General features: G+C 43.9%; 1 protein-coding gene across 3 annotated transcripts; it reads right to left on the bottom strand.

Annotated features, from left to right (window-relative positions):
* Positions 1-734: 734 nt before the first annotated feature.
* On the bottom strand, positions 735-21,253 carry UBE2J1 (ubiquitin conjugating enzyme E2 J1). 3 transcript variants are annotated; one of them, XM_084782933.1, is made up of 8 exons: positions 21,012-21,242; positions 13,142-13,215; positions 12,178-12,309; positions 10,512-10,596; positions 9,745-9,850; positions 7,313-7,442; positions 6,102-6,221; positions 735-1,081 (listed from the first exon to the last, which is right to left on the bottom strand). In XM_084782933.1, the coding sequence occupies exons 1-8, from the start codon at positions 21,040-21,042 to the stop codon at positions 803-805; spliced, it is 957 nt and encodes a 318-aa protein (XP_084639059.1). In that variant the 5' UTR covers positions 21,043-21,242; the 3' UTR covers positions 735-802. The 3 variants fall into 3 exon arrangements, with proteins under 3 accessions (XP_084639059.1, XP_084639060.1, XP_084639061.1); XM_084782935.1 differs by having other exon boundaries at positions 887-1,101; positions 21,012-21,247; XM_084782934.1 differs by lacking the exon at positions 6,102-6,221 and having other exon boundaries at positions 21,012-21,253.
* Between the last annotated feature and the right edge of the window lie 4 nt (positions 21,254-21,257).

The raw sequence follows: 21,257 nt of genomic DNA, 5'->3' as shown, positions 1-21,257 counted from the left end.
ATGAGCATATAATTCAAAGCATGGACAGATAAAAGCAGAGCAAAGATCCAAACTTTAAGATCTCTTCACCTAACTTGTGAAAGAAAAATGAAATAATTTCTTGGCTTGGACCCTTTCTTCCTTAAGACAGGGTTATGAAAGCCTGCTTGCTTTCCATTTGTGTGCATATTGGAGATGGTACATATCAAAGTGGCTACAGAGTCTTTCCTCTTCAAGTAATATCCAAAAACAAGAATATAACAAAGATTTTCATAAATGTCTGAAATAAAAAGTATTCTCACTGAACAAATTTCAAATACAAAACCACAGAATGGGCAGTCCCAGCCTTTCCTGTAAGTGGCCATTTTCAAGAAGCAAGTGAGCAGCCTGCTGTCCCTCGGCCACTTGTTAGTCTCCAACTGTACATCACTGAGGACAGTACCCAGCTGCTGGTACTGAGTAGCCAGTAATACTCCTGATGTGGAAACACCACTTTTTATCTGAAAATTCCAAAGGACTACATAGAAAAGCACTGCAAATCTATAGAGAAGCAGCTCGGGCGTGAGCAGCCACAGTAAGCTACTTGCTTGTGAAACAGGTTAAACAGCAGACAAGGAACCACGGCTCCTAGTCCCTTCACTTAGGCAGCACAGACGGCTGGAGCACAGCTGGGTGTCTGCCTACAGCACAGTGAATCTGTAACAGTAAAAACGTAACGAAGGGTAAGTACAAAATAATCTTCTTGTAAACAATCCTTAGGTTATACCCAATGCAGAATGTTTAATGAAGCAACCGAGTCACAGCTCTTAGTCACAAACCAGCATTATAACTCAAAGTCAAATATGTACTCATTGGCCAGGTATATTCGCCGGAATATAAGAGCTGCCAATGCCAAAGTCAGGATGACGATCAGCATGGCCGACCCGCCGTGCTCTGTGTGGTTGGCTCTTGGTGGCTGGCCTTGGCTGACGTCGGGGGCAGTGGATGACCTTCTCTGACTCTGCTGCTGGGCTCGGCGCTGCCGAGGGCTCATGGAGGTACTCTTAGGAGCTGATTGGGTAGGTTGTGGCAAGGGTGCTCCAGATGCATTCTGGGTTCCATACTAGGAAAGGATAAGAAAATCTGTTTGAAATTAGTAAAATAAAATAAATTGTATCTGCACTTGTTAACAGTTTGAGAATACCTAGAAGTATTCAATGTGACCAGGGAAATCTACCAAAGGCCATCTGAATGCTGAGACTAGGAACCACCTGACGAATAAGCCAGAAGCCGGTGATGTCCTGAGCACCGTGAGGTGGAGGGGCCTGTTTAACAACAGGTGACAGCAAACACAGCAACAGCAGCTTCTGCTCCCTGCTCTTCCGTCGGAAGACTGAGGAGAGAAGCAATTTGTTCTCCGTTTCCAACTTGAAAAGTACTCACTACAAATGGTAGAAAGAATCCAACTCCAAAAAGTACACTTTCTGTGACTCTGACTTCCTCAGTATTACTTTACCATATCAACACTAGTAAGAAAATAATTTAACCACAAATTTTTCATATCACTATTGTAAAAGTGTGCTTGTTTTCAAACACAGCTTACCCCTTCCCACAATCCCAGACAAGTGAACTAAACCCAAGTCTAAAAGTATCTTTAACTTAGAATTGGGTGTTTGATGTTGTCAAGAATGCTGTGGGTACGTGAGTGCCTCAGTGCTCTGCACATGGCTGTTTCTCCACAGCACGGGTGACAGCTTCTTCCAGTCAGCAGGACTACTCAGTTAGGGGACAATCATAATGTGACATAAGGGCTTTAAAATCTTAAGTTTGCCTTGGAGATACTAAAACTGGCAGTATCACACTCAAAGAAGGCACAAAACACAGAACTACATACACACAGACTCCTTAGCCTGCCTCGGCTACATCAGAGGCCTTTAATTCTCTCACTGGGAGCAGCTGTCACCACCAGAACATACTCATTCTTTGAGAAAAGATATAGAAATGTATGTTCTACTCTGTGTAACACGAGTTACATACAAGACCTTTCAAATACTTTCCAGTAGAGAAAATGTAAACAGAAAAGAATCAAGTAATATAATCCAAATACTTCTTTTAGCCATTAAGATAAGTGAGGCAGGTGGATTGCTGTGAGTTCAAGGCCAGCCTGGTCTACAGAAGCGAGTCCAGGACAGCCAAGGCTACACAGAGAAACCCTGTCTAAAAAAAAAAAAAGCCCTTAAGCTTTGTGCTGGCAACAAACTTTAAATATAAGGGGGAAACGGCTGATCTAAGTTACTTGCAGAATTTCCATTTGAAACCTGCCATTCATTTCAACTTTAAAAGATGTTAACTGGCCAGGCGTGGTGGCGCATGCCTTTAATCCCAGCACTCGGGATGCAGAGGCAGGTGGATCCCTGTGAATTCCAGGCCAGCCTGGTCTACAAAGGGAGTCCAGGACAGCCAGGGCTACATAGAGAAACCCTGTCTTGAAGAAAGAAAAAAAGAAAGAAAGAAAGAAAGAAAGAAAGAAAGAAAGAAAGAAAGAAAAGGAAAAAGAAAAAAGATGTTAACTGTGTGTGATAGCTCCCAGCCAAAATAGCAGCACTCAAAGAGCAGTGAAGACAAGATGGTAAATTCAAGGCCAGCCTGGGCCACATACCAACACTTCATTTCAAAATACAAGGGTGCGCCTCTTAGTGGCAGAGCACTTTCCTACCATCCACAAAACACTGGGTTTGCTCCCTAGTATAGGAAAAAAGCTTACATAAACTGAATTTCTTAAAATTATTCTTTGGAATTTGTTAAATGTAGTTAACCCACATTGAGTTAAGAAATTGTACTAATGCTGAATTAAAAGCTGCATAAAATCAGACTTGTACAGTCTAGGACTCCAAGGGACGATCTGTCCATTGAAGAGTGCACTGAAGAGCTCTGTGTTATATGAGGCCCCATATCCTCACGAATGCCACATAGGAAGTGACCCAGTATTCAGTGAGTGAACTTGAGTTACAGCAGCCAATACAGAAACATTACAGCCTAACTTCCGCATCCTGCTGCTGCTCAGCTAAGAGCACAAGCATGTTCAGTAGATCCAAGGACTAAAGCTTAAAGAGAACAGATTCACGAGGTTCAGCCGGCCTTGAACATGTGGTCCTCTCGCCTCCGCCTCCCCCCATGCTAAGGCTGCAGGCGCACACCACCATTCCCATGAGGAGCAGCTCTAAAGGGAAGAGCATGATGACAGTACCACTATCGCCTAAGAGACTGGCTCATATGAAAACTTTCATTGAGTATATTATTTTTCCTTGGTTTAAGGGGGATTATCCTGCCCGTAAAATTGACAAAACAGTGACTCTTTATTATTTTTACTCTAGCTTTGCTTACTAGATGTGTGTTCCTAAGCCAGTTATTTAACCTAACTCTTAGCTCCCTCATCCGTACAATGAGGATAATATCCAATTCAGCAGTTGTGAGGATTAAATGGATTAATGACATAAAGTGCTTATGATACACAATTACTTAGTAAATGTTAATCATTACTAATATGGCTACTATTAACATATCCTTTTGAGGCATTCAGATTTAAGTTCGAAAACTAAGTTGTAAATTTACTTAGAGTAGTTCTTAGCCTCCTTATTAGCATGACTAATACATTTAGAAAACACTCCTTAAAACATGCTGGTAATCTTAGAACTTGGGAGGCTGAGGCAAGAGGACTGGTAAACTCAAGGCTAACTTGGAGTACGTAGCAAGACCATGCCTTTTTAAAAAATAACCCAGGCCACATAAGACTCTAGGTTTGATTCCTGTACTACAGAAGAAATGAATCAATTGATGCCCAATATTTAGTGCATGTGCTTTAACGAAAACGCTTATTGCTGGGTGGTAGTGGTGCACGCCTTTAATCCCAGCACTCAAGAGGCAGAGGCAGGAGGATCTCTATGAGTGACTTCCAGGACAGCCAACGCTGCAGACAGAGAAAACCTGTCTTGAACCCCACCCCCCTGGCCGCAAAAAAAAGCTTATATAGCCGGGCGTGGTGGCGCACGCCTTTATTCCCACCCTCGGGAGGCAGAGGCAGGCGGATCGCTGTGAGTTCGAGGCCAGCCTGGTCTACAAAGTGAGTCCAGGACAGCCAAGGATACACAGACAAACCTTGTCTCAAAAAACCAAAAAAAAAAAAAAGCTTATATAAATGTTTTACTTAGGTTTCTATATTTCAGGTGCCTTTTGAACAAGTAGTTAAATATTGATGAAATGTTATGAAATGATTAAATTTTTCCTTTCTAAAATATTTATAGTCATAGTGATGTTTACAATAACAAACAGTAGGTGATTTTGTTTGCTTTTTATATTAAATGCTTTTAAATTTTTATTCACTTATTTACTGTAGATGTACATCCACATGATATATGTGGGTCATGTGCCATGTCACACTATGGAAGTCAGAGGACAACACTGAGATGTTGGTCCTTTTCCACCTTTATGTGGGCTCCAGGGGTTGACTTGGGCTGCCAGACTTGTGTGGCAAATGCTTTTACCCATTGGGCCATTACACCAGCCCTGGAGTGATTTTTCGTATAGACAGAATGGCTTACTCCAAATTTCAATCCCTGGGTGGGACCAGGAAGCTGACAGAATAAAGAACACAAGCTACTCTCAGGTATTTTTCCTAGTCCACTAACTATATAAAACACTAAGCCATAGACATTTACTAATGACAAAGCAAATGATAACTAAAATAAGTATTAACTGGAGTAGGTAACAAGGCACTTGACAGATTTAAAGCATATTTATGTGCCCATTTTACACATAAGCCACTCAAGTAAAAGAAAGCCACTCAAAGGTATTTAGTCCCACTTTATAGTAGATTCTTTTTCTTTTTCTGACCTCTGAAGTACTATCGGGCCAGTGAGATGGCTTAGTACATAGAGGTGCTTGCTGCCAAGCACGATGACCTAAGTTTAATGCCGGGTCTATTCATACATAGTAGCATGTGCACAACTCCCTTGACCAATCAGTAAATGCCTTCTACAGACCCGAGGGAATTTAAGATGTGGCTTCCTAGTCAAATAATCTGTAACAAAGCTGACTCCAAAAGACATAAGTTCATCATGTATACATGTTAAGTCAAACCATGTATTTTCTCCTCATAATACTCATTATTTAGCACTACGACAGCAATATTTTTAATCAGCCTCTCTGATCACCTGTGCTGAGCCACTTTTTGAAGCAATGGGTCAGAGCAGAGCTATCACCACCCATAGACACTTGTTCTTCCATCCAGTGCCTGGTCATTAACTCCACACCAGGCAGCAATTCAACAGGGCAGCAGGAGCAGAATTTAAGTTCTGTGTGTAAGCTGCTAGTCATGTGCTGCAGAGAGCTTAGGACACAGCCAGTGTGCCTGAGGGGCAGCGTGGCTGACTTCACTAAATGTGACTGAATTTAAACTTAGATAGCCACATGTGACAGAGCACCAGGCAGAACTACGGCAGGACTGTGGCTCAGGGGATTTACCACTCAGTGCCTAGAATACCAGAAAGCTATTAGTGCTCATGTTTTATCTAGGCTAGCCCTGTGTTAACACTGACTTTAAAGAAATCACAGCATTCTCAAACAACAACAAGACTTAGAAACTATTTCATCCAACCCCACTTAACAAAGAAACCTGATGCCCAGAAAGATTTGTTCCAAACAACATAATTAGTGGGGCAGCTGGGCTAGTCCTACTACTAAAAAAAAAGACCCCAAAAACATAATTTTCAGTATTTGATCTAGAATCTTATCTTACTCCAAACAAGTGTGTGCATGTGTGTGGTATATATACAGTGTGTACGTGTGTGGTATGTGCGTGTCTGTGTGGTGTGTATGGTATGTATATGGTACATGGTATATGGTATATAGTGTGGAGGTATGTGTGCATGTGTCTGTGTGGTATATATGTGTGTGTTGTGTGTATGTTATATGTGTGGTATGGGGGGGTTGTAGAGTGCGAGGTATAGTGTGTGTGTGGTGTACATGTGTGTAGTGTGTGTGTAGTGTGTGTGCGGGGGGTGTAGTGTGGTATGTGGGTATGTGGGGTGTGTGTGTGTGTGTGTGGGTGGGTGTGTGTTGTGTGTATTAAAAGATAAGAGCCATACCGATGTGCTTGCTGTAGCACCCTGGAATGTTGTAGGTAAATCATCTTGTGAATCACTTAGTGAGAAAGAGTGGTTTAAATCTGATTCAGCGATAGTCTTCCCAGATGAATTGACTTCGGCCTATAAATAAGATATACCCAAGAGCAGTGTTACAAGAAGAAACGTATTAACAACCATCTAATCCCCTCTCCTGACTTTATTTCCTTTGCTCCTCTCATATTTACCATCAGCCGGCTAAGCGTGCTGGCAGCTGCTATATCTAGGTGTGACAGGAGGACAAGGAGACAACCTGCGTCCTCAGGCAGCTGCTAAGGCCACCACCACCCATGGCTCCCGACCACACGTCTAAGATCTCTGCAAACTAGAGCTTCGGGCGATTCATATATAAAGTCTGATGTAGCTTGTGAGGCTACCTGGGCTGTAACAGTAGTCAACAGTCCCAGGTTGACCAGGCTTTACTGTAACAGTCAACTTCAGCTGTATGTATTTTTTTTCGAATCTGGGAAATCACAATACTCAAAACACATCTGACCCTAAGATCTTCAGAGAAAAGATGTTAAGTATAATAGGAATCATAGAAAGGAACCAAAAGAAAACTCCCGAGAACTGGACCAGAAGCAGAGGGCAGGAAAGCAGGTGAGAGGATGCACACTGCTTAATACAGCTTAGTTAAACTCCAGAAACATGAGTGTGCTTACTCAAAGGAGTAAAATATCTTGTAAATTTTATATTTGGTTAAAATATGCAGAAAAAGGGAAATATGCCAAAATATTAACAGCAGTTATTTCTTGGACGTGAGGTTGCCTAGTCTGTTCAAAAAGAACTAGAATTTATAAAGCACTGGAGATGGTTCTAAATGCACCTATAATACATGTACCACATGTGCTAATTACCATATCCTGACAAAGTCCCACAGGGAGGTAGGATTGTCATTTACAGGGATAAAGGGGGCACATGATGGTAAAGTACTATGTCGGACATGTCAGCATACTGCCAGTAAACTGCAAAGTTGAGATCCGGATGCAGTCTTTATGCTAGTCTAGCTTTAACTGCTGCCCCAAAGGCCTTCCTGAGCACAGCTTACATGTTTCATAATGTGAAGACATTATTTACAAAATTTCAATCCAAAATATATTACTTTCCTTCTTACCTAGAATTCAACAGTAAACAAAAAGGCTCCACAAGCGGATCTGTTCAGGAATTTAGAGTACCTTAAAACTAATTTGTCTGGCCAGTTCTTTGGCTTCTTGATCAGCCTGGCTTGAATCACTTCCAGATTTTAAAGGCAACAGAACATCCTTCATGGCAGAGCCACAGCCTTCACAACAGAAATCTTGTGATCTGGTAGGAGACAATGTTGTTCAGTGAGCACGGCCCAAACAGTAGAGTACCAATTCACCTTTATTGAGACACTCAGACAGGGGCTGGAGATGCTCAGCACTTAAGAGCACTAAGTGCTCTTCCAGAGGACTGGCCTTCAACTCCCGGGACCCACATGGTAGGTAACCACCACCTGCAACTTAAGTTCTCAGGGACCCAACACCCTCTCTGACCTTCACAGGCACTGCACACACAACACACAGCCATATGCACACACACACAGGCAAGATATCCATAAAGCAAAAATAAATAAATCTTTTTTAAAAAACTTAGATACTAAATAACTAACAGAAAAAACCACTAACAGTCATCTATCTATAGGCTGTGAGACAATCGAGGCAGTATTAGTTCTCAGATAAGTAAAAGTGTTCATTAAAAAAAGTTTAGATTTCATTTTTAAAAAATAAGTTATCTAAAGAATAGAGCTTCAGCTCTACAGTGGAAGCATATTTATATAAACTGTCTATTAGACTGTATGATACTACCCTCAAGAACACAGATCATGAGCCCATTCAAAGTCTGCAGAAAAAGTCTAATATAAAGCTCCAATTATCTCCTAGCAGAAACATATAAAACAGCAAAGAAGCCAATTAAAAATAGAGTTTATGGCCAGGTGTGTTGACACACACCTTTAATGCCAGAACTTGTGAGTTCAAGGACAGCCAGGTCTAAATAGTGAGTTCCAGGACAGCCACGGCTTCATAGTAAGACGGTCTCAAAAAAAAAAAAGTCTCTCTCTCTCTCTCTCTCTCTCTCTCTCTCTCTCTCTCTCTCTCTCTCTCTCTCTCTCTCTCTCTCTCACACACACACACACACACACACACACACACACACACACACACACACAGCCAATTTACAGATATTACTTAGAAAATATTCACCTATGCTATTCACTTACGCAGGAATACAGATGAAAGATTTGCAACAACTTGTGGGAAAACTTCAGATAGGCTGAGTCACCAGTTACATTAGGCAGAGTAGACCTACAACTACACTGTTTCGTTAGATGTACTTGCTTTCCCACCACCCTTTTGTATTCTAGATGGAGCCAAAACCGCACTAAGGGCAGGGGTGTGACTCAATTGGTAGAAGGCTTGCCTAGCACACACACAGCCCTGGCATGATCCCAAGCACTGTAGAGTGCACACTGGTGTTGCACACCGGTGGTCCCAGCAGTTGGGAGGTGGAGGAATAAGATAAAGAGTTCAAGGTCATCCTCAGCTTCACAACTGGTGTAGGCAGAAGACTTCAGCACAGAAAATGTATCAAACCAACTATTGTACCCAGGTGTGGTGGTGCATGCCCTTAATCCCAGCACTGGAGAGGCAAAGGCAGGTGGATCTGTGTGAGTTCAAGGCCATCCTGGTCTACAAAGTGAGTTCCAGGACAGCCAGGGATATACAGTGAGACCCTGTCTCAAAAAGGGCGAGGTTGTCTCCATCATCTCAGCACTACTGAAAGAAAACAGCACTTTAAAGTGAATGAATTATTATGATATGTAGATAAAAATACACCAAAAAGAGGAAAACAAATAACAAAACCCTGAGAAGGCAGTATTACCATATTACTACCTTTAAATTTTTTTCCTTTATTTTATCCCAGATCCTCCTCTTATCTGCCATGAGCTGGGTTCCGTTACCACCTAGGGAGTTGATCCTGCAAACAACTGTACATAAACAATGGCTCTGGCTCTTCCCACTTGTGATGCTGTCTGAAGTGGGACAAAGGGCAGTAATACTTCCCAGGAGGTATGTCTCCCACTGGAGAAAAACAACTCTTAGTAGACCGTTACCAACTACTTTATTCTTAATTATTATTTTTTTATGTGTTATGGATGTTTTGCCTGCATATACATCTGTACATCATATATGTTCCTGTGGCCACAGAAGCCAGAAGGTGGAGTCAGCTGGAGCCTATGGGGTAGGAGTTATAGTTAGGAACCATAATGTGGGTGCTGGGAATCAAACCCAGGTCCTCTGGAAGAGCAGCCAGTGTTCCTAGCCACAGAGCCATCTCTCCAGCCCATGAACTACGTTTAAAAGAATGAGATAGTTGGACTGGCAGTACAGCTCAGTGGAAAAGCACCTGTCTGACATGGACATCAAGTGAAACCCTGTGACTGATCACAAGTTTCCACTCTGAGGAAATCTGCAGAACTGGATTTCTACAATGCTAAGACTGGATCCTTAAGCAAGGGGACAGCAGAGAAAGATACGTAACACTGCTAACCACTAATACCACTCGGCTCTAACAAGGAACTTACTTTTTGGCAAGTGCTCTTCTCTCCTCGGGCGTGTAATCTAGAGAACCTATGGCTCCCTCTCCTTTAGTTGGCATAAACCCAATGATGGCCAGCAATGCAGTCCTTACTGAAACAGAAAGGTAACATAATTCAGTGAAATGGGCTGGGGTCAGGGCTGGGGGAGGGGCCGGGATGGGCTGGGGTCAGGGCTGGGGGAGGGGTGGGATTGGGGTAGGCGCTGCATTAGGAACCAGATCAGCAGTGCAAGCTTGGGGACCAAATTTGGTCTTGAGCACTCTTGTGCTTTCAGTGTGTTTGTTTTAAGAAATAAAAAAGGGCTTCATAGTGGCACACGCCTGTAACCCCAGCACTTGGGAGGCAGAGGCAGGCGACTCCTGGGGGTTGGCTTGGCCATCAAGTCTAACAAAATGTGCAAGCTCCAGGTTCAGAGGGAGACTGCCTCCAGACATAGGGTAGAAGAGAATTGACGAAGACACCCCACAACTGCTGGCCTCACACACATCTGCACACAAACAAGTACACAAATAGAGACACAGACAAAATAAGCATTTTAAGAGGAATTAGGTTTACTCTGGAAAAAGATCTGAAGGTTCTGAGAAGAGATACAAGTGAGAGTTTATAAACTAATGTACGAACCTACATTGAAAGGTATTCTTGTTAATTTCTCAGTGTATCACAGATTGGCCAAAGCATCTTCAATCTCAAAAGAGTATAATTCATTTGTATACACTAAACAGTGACAGGATCTTATATTCATTAATACTCACTGCTCCATGAAGGCTGCCAGGTTTCAGGATGATGTCCTGAGATACTTAAACAGATCTTCTTGCCTACTTCAAATCGTCCATTGGCCTTAGAAATAAAGAACACATTTTAAAAACTGCAAAAGTCTTATTTAAGCCAGGCACAGTGGAGTACACCTGTAATCCCAGCACTAGGGGAGGCAGAGGCAGGCAGGAAAGCAAGTGGATCTCTGTGAGTTCAAGGCCAGCCTGGTCTGCAAATTAAGTCCAAGACAGCCAAGGAAACTCTGTCTCAAAAAATAAAAAAAGGAAAGAAGGAAGAGGGAGGGAAGGAAGGAAGGAAGAAAGAAAAGAGGAAAAGACTAAGAGACTCCTGGCACCTACTGTCCTTTCAGAGGTGACTGCTGAAGCTAACTCACAAATAAAAAGCAGCTGCTGTCCTGAGCAGGTGAAGTAGCCACAACATTAAGGAAGAAATTGAGAAAGAACAGACACTAAGACAGAACTAGCACTCCACTGGGAGGAGACGACTCGGTCCTGCCTCCTGGACACTCCTGGGTCATGTTCTAGAACCACTTCCTGAATCACAGCTGGAAGTGGCTTTAAGGGAGGATGAGAATGAGAAGGCAACACTGACCCCTGAGGAGGGTGCGGCTGCTTCAGCTGGTACCTACTACACACACACACACACACACACACACACACACACACACACACACACACATTTGTTGCTCCCAGTTAACTGCAGTGAGTCCCAAGATGGAAGCCTAAAGGGCAGCCCCAGCCTTACACCAACATCAACGTTAGCAGGGAGACCCAGTACTTGTTAAGCAGCTTCAAGATGCCAGCAACTTTAGGATGTGGCTGTATTTGCCAAAACATCCTTCCACTTGACAGGAACAAAAGCTAAATTTCAAAGACAATATATGACCTACATGCACTAAGATGGAAAGGGCACTTGTTAGAGCCCTGGCCAGTGTCTCTAAATCAAATGCCTTTTACATTCTCCAAAGTGCAGCGACAGCTGTGCTAGTCCGCTCCTGTGGATGAGCACCTCGTGTCCCAGAGAGCTGCCTCGCTGCAGCAGGATGAAGTCTGAGAAGCCATGGCAGTTCTCAGATCAGCGGAGAAAGCACGCTTTAACAGAGAACATCTGTGAAACTGGACTGCAATAGCCTACACAGCAGTAAGATTATCAAAGACAGAAATAAGGCAACAAAAAGACCATTGTGTTTGTGTGTGTGTGTGTGTGTGTGTGTGTGTGTGTGTTGTATTTTTTCATGATTAGGAAAAAACTAAACAAGTGGGGGAAGGAAAGCTTAGCAATCAAGAGAGTTAATATAGCAATAGTATATATTCTTCCACATGAAAATAAAACACACAAAGGTAGAAATTCTAAGATATAAAAAAACTAAATAACATTTATTAAGGTTTCTGTAGCACTCCTCACACCCTCGTTCACTGACTCCTAACAAGCGAGCTTCGACACTTATACATTCACTACTATCACTGTACTTCACAGATGCATCAGCTTCCTCTCAATTATTCTGAGGAAAAAGTACCATGGTCTAGGCTCTGAAGGAAAAATGAGAGCAATATTCTACTTCATTGCATGTGACTAAGCTGAGTGTAGCTGCAGATGGCTACAGAGCCTAGCCCACAGGCACTGTGAAAAGCCGAGAGCTCTTACCGTTAGCAGAATAATGCTGGGTGGTTTCATGGGGTACTCTGGTGGCAGAACGATGCGTCCATGATAGACTCCTCCATCAAAGTCGGAATCTGGGGGCCCTCTAACTGTGAAGTGCCATTCAAAAAGGTTATCCTAAACAAGAACAAGAATCCACAGGGCCAAGAACATTTAAATTTTATCATTTTTATCAATAGTAACATTAAAAATTTCAGGTGAAGAAAATCAAATGCTTCCTAATAGTGATATAATACTTTCAATGCTCAAAATGTCTCAAAGTCATTAATAAAAAGGGGGTTGTTTAATGTAAATTTTATCTTTCATAAAAGCTAAAATCTTTTTAAACCAAATAAGTTAAAAATTCTGAGTCCTATTATATATAAGATTCATTTAATTAAAACACCAATTACAAAAATATAGCCAAGTCATTAGTATAAATTTGAGTCATTTTAACAAATCTTTACAAAGTATTCCTCATTATGTATAACTGGCTAGTAACATTAATAGACTGGCTATATGTCATGACACAGTTACTAAGTTACTTTTCAATTCTCAAAGTTCTCACACATTATGGAATTTGTGTCTTCCCTATTACCATGAAAACCTGACCTGCACATTCAGTATCCTTTCACAGGTGAAAACACAAGGTAGAGAAGTTTGTGGCAAAAGCCCAGGGTCGCTGCAGAGACCCCTGCGGGGCTGGAGGCTTCTTGCCATAGTGTCTGGGGTCCTTCCTACTACCCTCCCTCCCTCAGCACCAAGTTAGTATCTGGAACTCACTTACAGAGACCCTAAATCAGCTTTGCCTCAGGGACCTGATGAAAGGCCAATGAAGCACTCAGGAACTAAAGTGGGTCAGTAACAATGTCACACACATCATTAACAAGCCAAGCAATGGAAACACAGTCCTTCCTAGAGCTGTCTTAGATACTAAGGCATCCTGAGGAAGACGGACACAGAGACTGACCTCCAGAGGCTGGGCATGGTAATGATCTGTTGGGTCTTTTAACTCTGCCGCTTCTTTCATCAGCCGTTTAACAGCTAAAAGAAAATCCAGAAAATGGAGATATTTAAAATACACTTTTCTAAGTGATCAGCACTGACTAATACAAACCTTTCTAGCCAGCTGTGACAGTGCTCCCCTTTAACCCCAGCTCTCAGGTGGCAGAGGCAGGTGGTCTCTGAGTTCTAGACAAAAAAACAGGTAGCTCTACAGAAGAGACTGAACAGGCAGAGGAATGAATATGAAATGTACAAAAAAAAAAGTTAGCGTGGTAGAGAGACAGGCTAATAGGAAAGCAACTCCCATGCACAGAGCCAGCTCAATCTGGAGCTGCTTTTCAAACTGTATCATTTGAATCTAAGATTTTTTTTAAATCTATGCTTTAAAAAAGTTCCAGCCAGGCATGGTGGTGCACGCCTGTCATCCCAGCACTCAGGGATGCAGAGGCAGGTGGATCACTGTGAGTTCGAGGCCAGCCTGGTCTACAAAGTGAGTCCAGGACAACCAAGGATACAGAGAAACCTTGTCTTGGAACCCCACCTCCCAAAAAAAGTTCCTCCCCAGGAGTGATGGCACACACCAGGAACCCCTGAACTCAGGAGGCCAAAACAGGAAGCTTTCAAGCTTGAAGCCAGCCAGGGCCACACAGCAGGGCTGTTTCATATGACAAAACCAAACTTCTACTTCACAATCTTCCTATTCTTTTCCATTTCCTAGTCTGAGAATTTGCCCACTTATCAAATACTTCAAGTATTTACTAGGTGCTAGGTGTGGCAGCTACAATCATAAAATTCTAGGGCACCGAGACCTCAGAGTTGGAAGGCAATAAATATTAATACAGCATGATCAAGTCTGTATTAGAGACATACATATCTGACACAACCTCTTGCTCCAAATTCTAGACATTCAACTTTGTTCATTTCTCAGAGACGCCTCACTTGCTCTCTGCTCCAGACCTCCTTACTTAGTTTCCTCTGCTTGCAAACCTGTTCAGACACCTGTGCCACCTAGACTGGCTCTCACATACAAGCAATGTCGTTTGTTACTGTCGTTTTGTTTCATTTTGGGTTTTTGTTTGTTTTTTGAGACAAGTGGTCTAACTATGCAGCCTTTTGGCTGGCCTGGAACTCACAGAGAGCTTCACCTGCCTCTGACCTGTCACTCCTCCTGACTGCTAGGATGAAAGGGACGCATCACCATGGCCCACCTTTCAGTAATTTCTGCAGGAAGGTCCACGTGATACTTACCCACCCGTCCTCATCTGGGCAAATAGTATCCGAGGTAGAATACAGACTAGGAATCGTCTTCAAATGACTCTAACGGCCAGTGAGGTCGGTCACCCACTGCCCTGAGACCAACAAGGCTGAGGCTCTTGCTATGTGTTGTCCTGACACTGTCCCCCAGGATCTGTTTAACCCGTCATTTCTGATAAGTATTGTAAGGCTCTATGTCACTTTGGTCTTCTCACAGCTTAGAACAGAGATTATTCAAATACAATGAATGAACGTTAAAGTCTTCCAACATTTCTCTTCCCAAGAATCTGGAGCTGTGACTGGTGATATTTGTAAATGAATTTGACATAAGACAAAATCTTTTATTCAAAGAAAAGCTTAATCAGAACCCTAATATGAAAAATAACCAATAGGTAACTGTTTTGGTTGAAAAGGTCAGTGTGGAGAAGCCTCCCATCTAGGGGCCAAGGAGAAAGACTGAAGGCTGCTAAGATGACTCAGCAGGTAAGAACACATGCCAAGCAAGCCTGACGATCTCAGTTCAATCCCCAGGACTCAGGGAAAAGGCTAGCCGCAGTGGCAGTAGCATACATGTTTGTAAATCCAGCACTCCTGTGTTAAGACGAGGTGGAGACAAGAAAATCACCTGGATGCTTGCAGGCCAACTAAAGCTCACAGCAAAAACAGCAACTAAGAGTCCTCATCCACAAGACAGAAGCAAGAACTGACTGAGGCTGTCCTCTGACTGCCACACATTCACCTTGACACGCATGCACATGCACACCTGCATACTGCACATGCATATGATGATGATGAGGAAGAGGAGGAGGAGGAGGAGGAGGATGTCATCATCATCTCAGGGTTTCTATTGCTGCAACAAAACACCATGACCAAAAAGCAAATTGAGAAGGAAAGGATTTATTCAGCTTACACTTCCACATTGCCAAAGGAAGTCAGGACAGGAACTAAAACAGCAGGAACCTGGAGGCAGGAGCTGATGCAGAGGCCATGGAGGGGTGCTGCTTATTGGCTTGCTCCCCATGGCTTGCACAGCCTGATTTCCTATAGAACCCAGGACCACCAGCCCAGGGCTGGGCCCTCCCCCACTGATCACTAATTAAGATAATGTCTTACAGCTGGATCTTATAGAGGCACTTTCTCAATTGAGGCTCCCATCTCTCTGATGACTCTAGCTTATGACACAAAACCAGCCAGTACAAATAATAATTTTAAAGAAAAGGACCAAAGTCTTCTTGCATTACTTTTCTTGTGGCTGTATAAATACCCAGACAAAAGCAACTTAAAGAAGAGTTTATCCCCGCTCACAAGGTACAGTTCTTCATGGTGGGAAAACCATGCAACAGCTAGCTGCTTAGCCTACACCCACAGTCAGGAAGCGGAGAGCTGAGTGCTAGCACTCATCCTATGCTTCCTTTTTATCCCAGTCCAGAAGCCCAGACCATGGAATGGTGCCTCCCACAGTTAAGGCTAACCTAACCCATACAATCTTCACAGGAACTGCTCAGAGGCTCATCTGCTAGGTGATTCTAGGTACTGCCAGGTTGAAAACCCAGTATTATGATAGTTAATTTCATGTCAATTTGATGAGGTATAAAAATCACCTGGGAGATAAGTTGTTGGTCATAACCAAGAGATGGTCTTGATCTGATTACTGAAGTGGACAGACCCACTCACTGTAGATGCCACTATTGCCTAAGCTAGGGTCCTGAACCATACTTTAAACAAAAGGAGACAGTAACTGAGCATAAGCATTCACAATGTTCTGCACTTGCCTTTAGATGCAATGTGACTGCATGCTCCAACCTCCTGCGGCCATGGCTTCCCCACTACAATGGACTCTAACCTTGAACTGTGAGCCAAAAATAATCCAATCTCCCTGCAGTTGCTTTTGTCAGAATATTTCATCACAGCAACAAGAAATAACCAAGACAGAAATTAGCCATAACTTCTTGTTTTAAAGTCACATAAAAATGAGCCAGGCGTGGTGGCACACTCCTTTAATCGAGCACTCAGGAGGCAGAGGCAGGCAGCCCACTGTGAGTTTGAGGCCAGCCTGGTCTACAAAGCAAGTTCACAACAGTCAAGGCTATGCAGAGAAACCTTGTCTCAAAAAACAAAAACAAACAAAACAAAACAAAACCATTCTGGTTCCAAGTGCAGAGTGCTACCAAGCAACTAAAGCTAGAGCATCTGTCCCTGCTGACCACTGTCTCTTGCTTCTACCACAGTGCCTATGTTAACCCCCCGCCCTCCCCCATCTCTGTCTCCCAGCAAGATTGTTTCCTCTAACTGTGAGGGACAACATCAGTCATAAAGGAAAGATAATGGCATTCCTACTCTTTTTTTCTTTTTTTAAGATTTATTTATTTTATTATGTATAAGTATTCTGCCTGCAGGCCAGAAGAGGGCACCAGATCTCACTCTAAATGACTCTGAGGCACCATCTGGTTGCTGGGAATTGAACTCAGGCCCTTTGGAAGAACAGCCAATGCTCTTAACCTCTGAGCCATCTCTCCAGCCCGGCATTCCTACTCTTAAGTTTTGCTTTTCTGGAGACCATTTGGTCTCTCTGGATCAAGACTGTAGGCTCCATGGGCCCAGCATTTGCCCTCTTCTTTCACTCAGCTAGTTCACTGTACTTACACTAAATTTAGGGTCAAAATGTAAAACTAAAGGGATCTTTTATAGGCCACTGTCTTCCAAACATCAGTTTCTCTTGGAAAGGCGGTATCATAATGTCGTCAGTTCCTAAGACACACTATGGCTCAGGAGGCAGCAAACTAGAGATTCCCATCAGGAACCCAAATGATGCTCCCAACTTCCCCTTCCTGTTCTCAGGAGAAGGGACGTCAGCAAATGTATAAGAACTAATGTTTCTGCTTACAAAGACACTACAAAGATATTTTCTTTAAAAAAAAAATTAAAGAAGCCAGGTACACACCTTTAATCCCAGCAGCTGGGATGCAGAGGCAGGGGGGTCTCTATGAGCAGTCTACAAACCAAGTGCAGGACAGCCAAGGCCACACAGAGAAACCCTGTCTCGAAAAACGAAAAGCAAACAAACAAACAAAAAATGAAACAAAAGAAAAACAGAGAGATGTTCATTAGGCAAAGGCACTTGCCACCAACCCTGACAACATGAGTTCGATCTCTGAGTCCCACATGATGGAAGGAGAGACCTGACTCCAGCAGGTTGTATCTGACCTCCATTTGAGTGTCATAGTGCGTGGGCGCGCGCGCGCGCACACACACACACACACACACATACACACTAAATAAATGTTAAAAAGGAAAACAAAACAGAGGGCTGGAGATGGCTCAGCAGCTAGGAGCAGCAGCTACTCTTCCAGAGGACAAGGATTTGATGCCCAGCACCCACATGGACGGTCACAATCCAGTTCCAAAGGGCCCAATGCCCTCTTCTGGCCTCAGCAAGCACCAGGCTCACACAGAATGCACAGCCACACTCAGGTATTCCCACATATAAAAAATAAAATTAATTTAAAATATAAACAAAATGAACAAAACACACTTGAAGAATGTGTGAGTCAAGAGAGAAGCGCTCCCTGCTTAACATGCATATAGCAATGTGACAGTACTGACCAGGTGGAGCAGAGCTGAGGACGGCCTAGGTACCTGAGGGAACTGAGAAGGCTGAGCCTTATGGACACCTCAGGAATAGGAATTTCGGGTGAGTTAAAAGGAAAGCATTCCAAACAGAGGCTCCAATAGGGATGAAGACAACACAACTGGAGAGTGGTTCAGGTGAAAATGCAAAGCAGCCTAAGAGAGGCAAAGATGGAGCTGGAAACGCAAGCACGGGTTACTTCCGACCAACCCGACCCAGCAAGCTACCCAACTTAGCTGTTGGCTGCTAAGGGATTGCTGCTGAAACACTGTCCATTTGAGAAGAGACCAAATCCACCTTTGTTTCAATGGCTCTGGTGACAACAGTGACACCATTCACCGCTGGGGTAAGGTAAAGGAGCAAGAACTTCAAGGTGCCACCAGCGCTGTAGATATCTCAGCGGGGGACCAGTTTGCCTAGCCTGCTCAAGGCTTTGGGATGGTGTGTGAAGGGCGGCAGCTCCTTGAGTGCCGGGAATCCACAGGATATGGATTTTAGGGAGCTACACAAGTCTGAAGAAGGTGAGGCTATCAGTGAATGTGGGTTTTACAACTCGCAGAGACTTTCAGTCCGTGGGGATGTGTAGAAATGTTCCATCACTGTAACCATATGTGTCTACAGCTGAGAAGGGCCTGAGCTGGCTGGAAACTGATTCGCGGGAAGCCTCCTTCGGTTGACACCAAAGTACAAATAGGAGGACTCTAGGCTGGCAGGAACTGAACAAAGTTACCAGCTACACGAGTCAACTCTTTAACCACTGTCTGTATTGTCTTCTCTTTTTAAAGTTTCCTGTCCATGTCACTGAGATAACCCAACCTGGCAGATAGGAAGTGGGACGCTTTAATTACTTCCTTTCACATAGTCATTAACCTATAAATAACAAAGATTTGAGACTATTTAGAGCAAGCACTATCACCAGGCTTCTCCACCTCTCAGCGAGTCCTGTGGGTCACCGACCTCATCGTCTCATTAACTCAAAATCGTCTACACCAGTGGCAAAGTTTTTTTAAACTTGCTTTTAGAATACCACCATCATTGAGGAAACCTAAAAAAGAATGGAATTTATAAACAGATACAAAAGTCAACCAAAGCTCAACATACTCTGGAAATTTGTAAACTATGCACATCAGGCTGGATCTCACAGAGATCTGCCTACCACTGCAGAATAAAAGGCATGTATCACCATGCCCAGGTAGAAATGTATTTAATTCCTAAAGTTGCTTAAATGTTATCATTTTTTGAAGGTTGGCTAAGAGGTTAACAGCACTGGCTACTCTTCCAGAGAACCCTAGTTCTCCCAGCACCTACGTGGCAGCTCACAAATGTCTATAGATCCACTTCCAGAGGATCTGACACCCTCACACAGCCCTACATGCAAACAAAGCAACAATGCACACACACACACACACACACACACACACACACAGAGAGAGAGAGAGAGAGAGAGAGAGAGAGAGAGAGAGAGAGAGATTAAAAGGAATCTTTTTTTAAAAAACATTGAACAATTTTTGACATTTTCTAATTATTCTCTGGACATCTGCCTAAGTCCCTCTGCTGATCTACAGCAGCCATATGCCTAAGGAAACACTGTATAATTTACTACACAGTTTTATTTTTAAAGCCCAACTAATTTAGCCAGGTAGTGATGGCTCATGCCTTTAATCTCAGCATTTGAGAGGCAGAAGCAGGTGGATTTCTGAGTTCAAAGCCAACTGGTCTACAGAGTAAGTTCCAGGACCGCCAAGGCTACACAGAGAAACTCTGTCTCAAAAAAAAAAAAAAAAAAAAAAAAAAGAGCCTAACTAATTCGATCATTCTGGCACCAAAATTAAAGCTTTTCTACTTCATGTGACTTTCTCTTTTTTTTTTTTTTAATTCTTCAGGTTTTAAGTAATGTGCCTAATACAGAGAATGTAGCCCGTTAAAATTCAGCTGTGTAAATATAATTCTTGCACAAGCATGGCCAATTTTTAAACAAACCCCCTAAAATATGACTGACTATATTTACCTAAGGACACTTTCTTGTCAGCATTCAAGCTAACAACATTCTGTTGGGCCAATATCCTTGGGCTTTTCGTTTATATATTCTGAAAATTAAAAAAAAAAAAAACAAAACTCACAACGACCACTCTTTCCAGAAGGATGTTAGACTTAAAGTCGAAACTAGTGTGTAGAAAGAAAACTTAAAACAGCAGCATACGCTGGGGTTTATTAATTAGCGCTCCTGGGAGGGTTTTTGGTTTTGTTTTTTTTCCTGACAAATTACCAAGGTACATTTAGAACAAAGACCATGTATAGAATCCAGTAATTTGTATTACACCTGCCTTAAAACTAGACTACTGATAGTGGGGTGGGGGGAGGGTTGCAGTGTTCTTAACGCACCAGAAAATAACTGGAGGGCAAGATTGTCTGGGGGGCATTGTCTTCATGCATTCACACGTATTAGCAGTTCACTCCCCCAAATCATGGTTTATTCTCAAGTACACAGCTCAACTGTGTTTAGTTACAAGACATCTTTATGTCTATAAATTCGCCCCCAAATACTGACATGGGACATTCCAACGGCAGATTCCTCAAACGTGAGTCAAACCCCGAACAAAAAGTTCGTCGGCAGCGACGGAGGGGGAAACTAAGGATGCGGGTCCAGCAAGGGATACCTCCAGTAGAACCCGCCGACGCCGCCTTGACACCTGCCCTTGGCATGGCTGTCTCCAGCTCCGCTCCCGGGAAAGAGAGGCAAGGAACCAGGAGACGCCCGCACATCAGGGGAGCCGCAGCGGCCGCCCCGCCCTGCGGCCTGCACCCCGGGACCGGCAGCGGCCTCGCGTAAAGCGCGAACCCCGGGCCGCCGCGAGGGCCGGCGGACACGAGCGGGCGGAGGCGCCGCGCCCGTGAGCCCGGGGCTCCCCCTCCTCGCCCGGTCCGACCCGGCCCACCCGCAGCCCCCGCTCACCCGGGCTCTTGAGGTTGTAGCGGGTCTCCATGGCCAGTCTCCCCGCTGCCGCTCCCGTCGGCGCCGCCGCGGCTGCCCGGGTCTCGCCTGGCGAGGGCCTCGGCTGACACCGCCCAGTCCAGCCCGACCGACCGCGGGCGAGCTGCGGGCCGCGGGGTCCGCCTCCCTGAGGGCCGGCCGGCCGCCGGGGCGTCTCCGAACCGGGCGCCGGGCTGCGGACGGCCTGCGGGGCTGACGTTCCGCCCG

The sequence above is a fragment of the Acomys minous genome (assembly GCF_964271855.1).
Source record: "Acomys minous genome assembly, chromosome: 1".
In the NCBI taxonomy this organism is placed as follows: Eukaryota; Metazoa; Chordata; class Mammalia; order Rodentia; family Muridae; genus Acomys; species Acomys minous.
This window is presented reverse-complemented; position numbering and strand designations above follow the sequence as displayed.

Excerpts from the sequence above, each read along its gene's own strand:
- UBE2J1 (XM_084782933.1), bottom strand. The coding sequence starts at position 21,042 with ATGGAGACCCGCTACAACCTCAAGAGCCCGG. Across the intron at positions 10,597-12,177 it reads CCAGCATTATTCTGCTAACG|GCCAATGGACGATTTGAAGT; the intron begins GTAAGAGCTCTC and ends TTTATTTCTAAG. Across the intron at positions 1,082-6,101 it reads GTGCTACAGCAAGCACATCG|TATGGAACCCAGAATGCATC; the intron begins GTATGGCTCTTA and ends ATCCTTTCCTAG.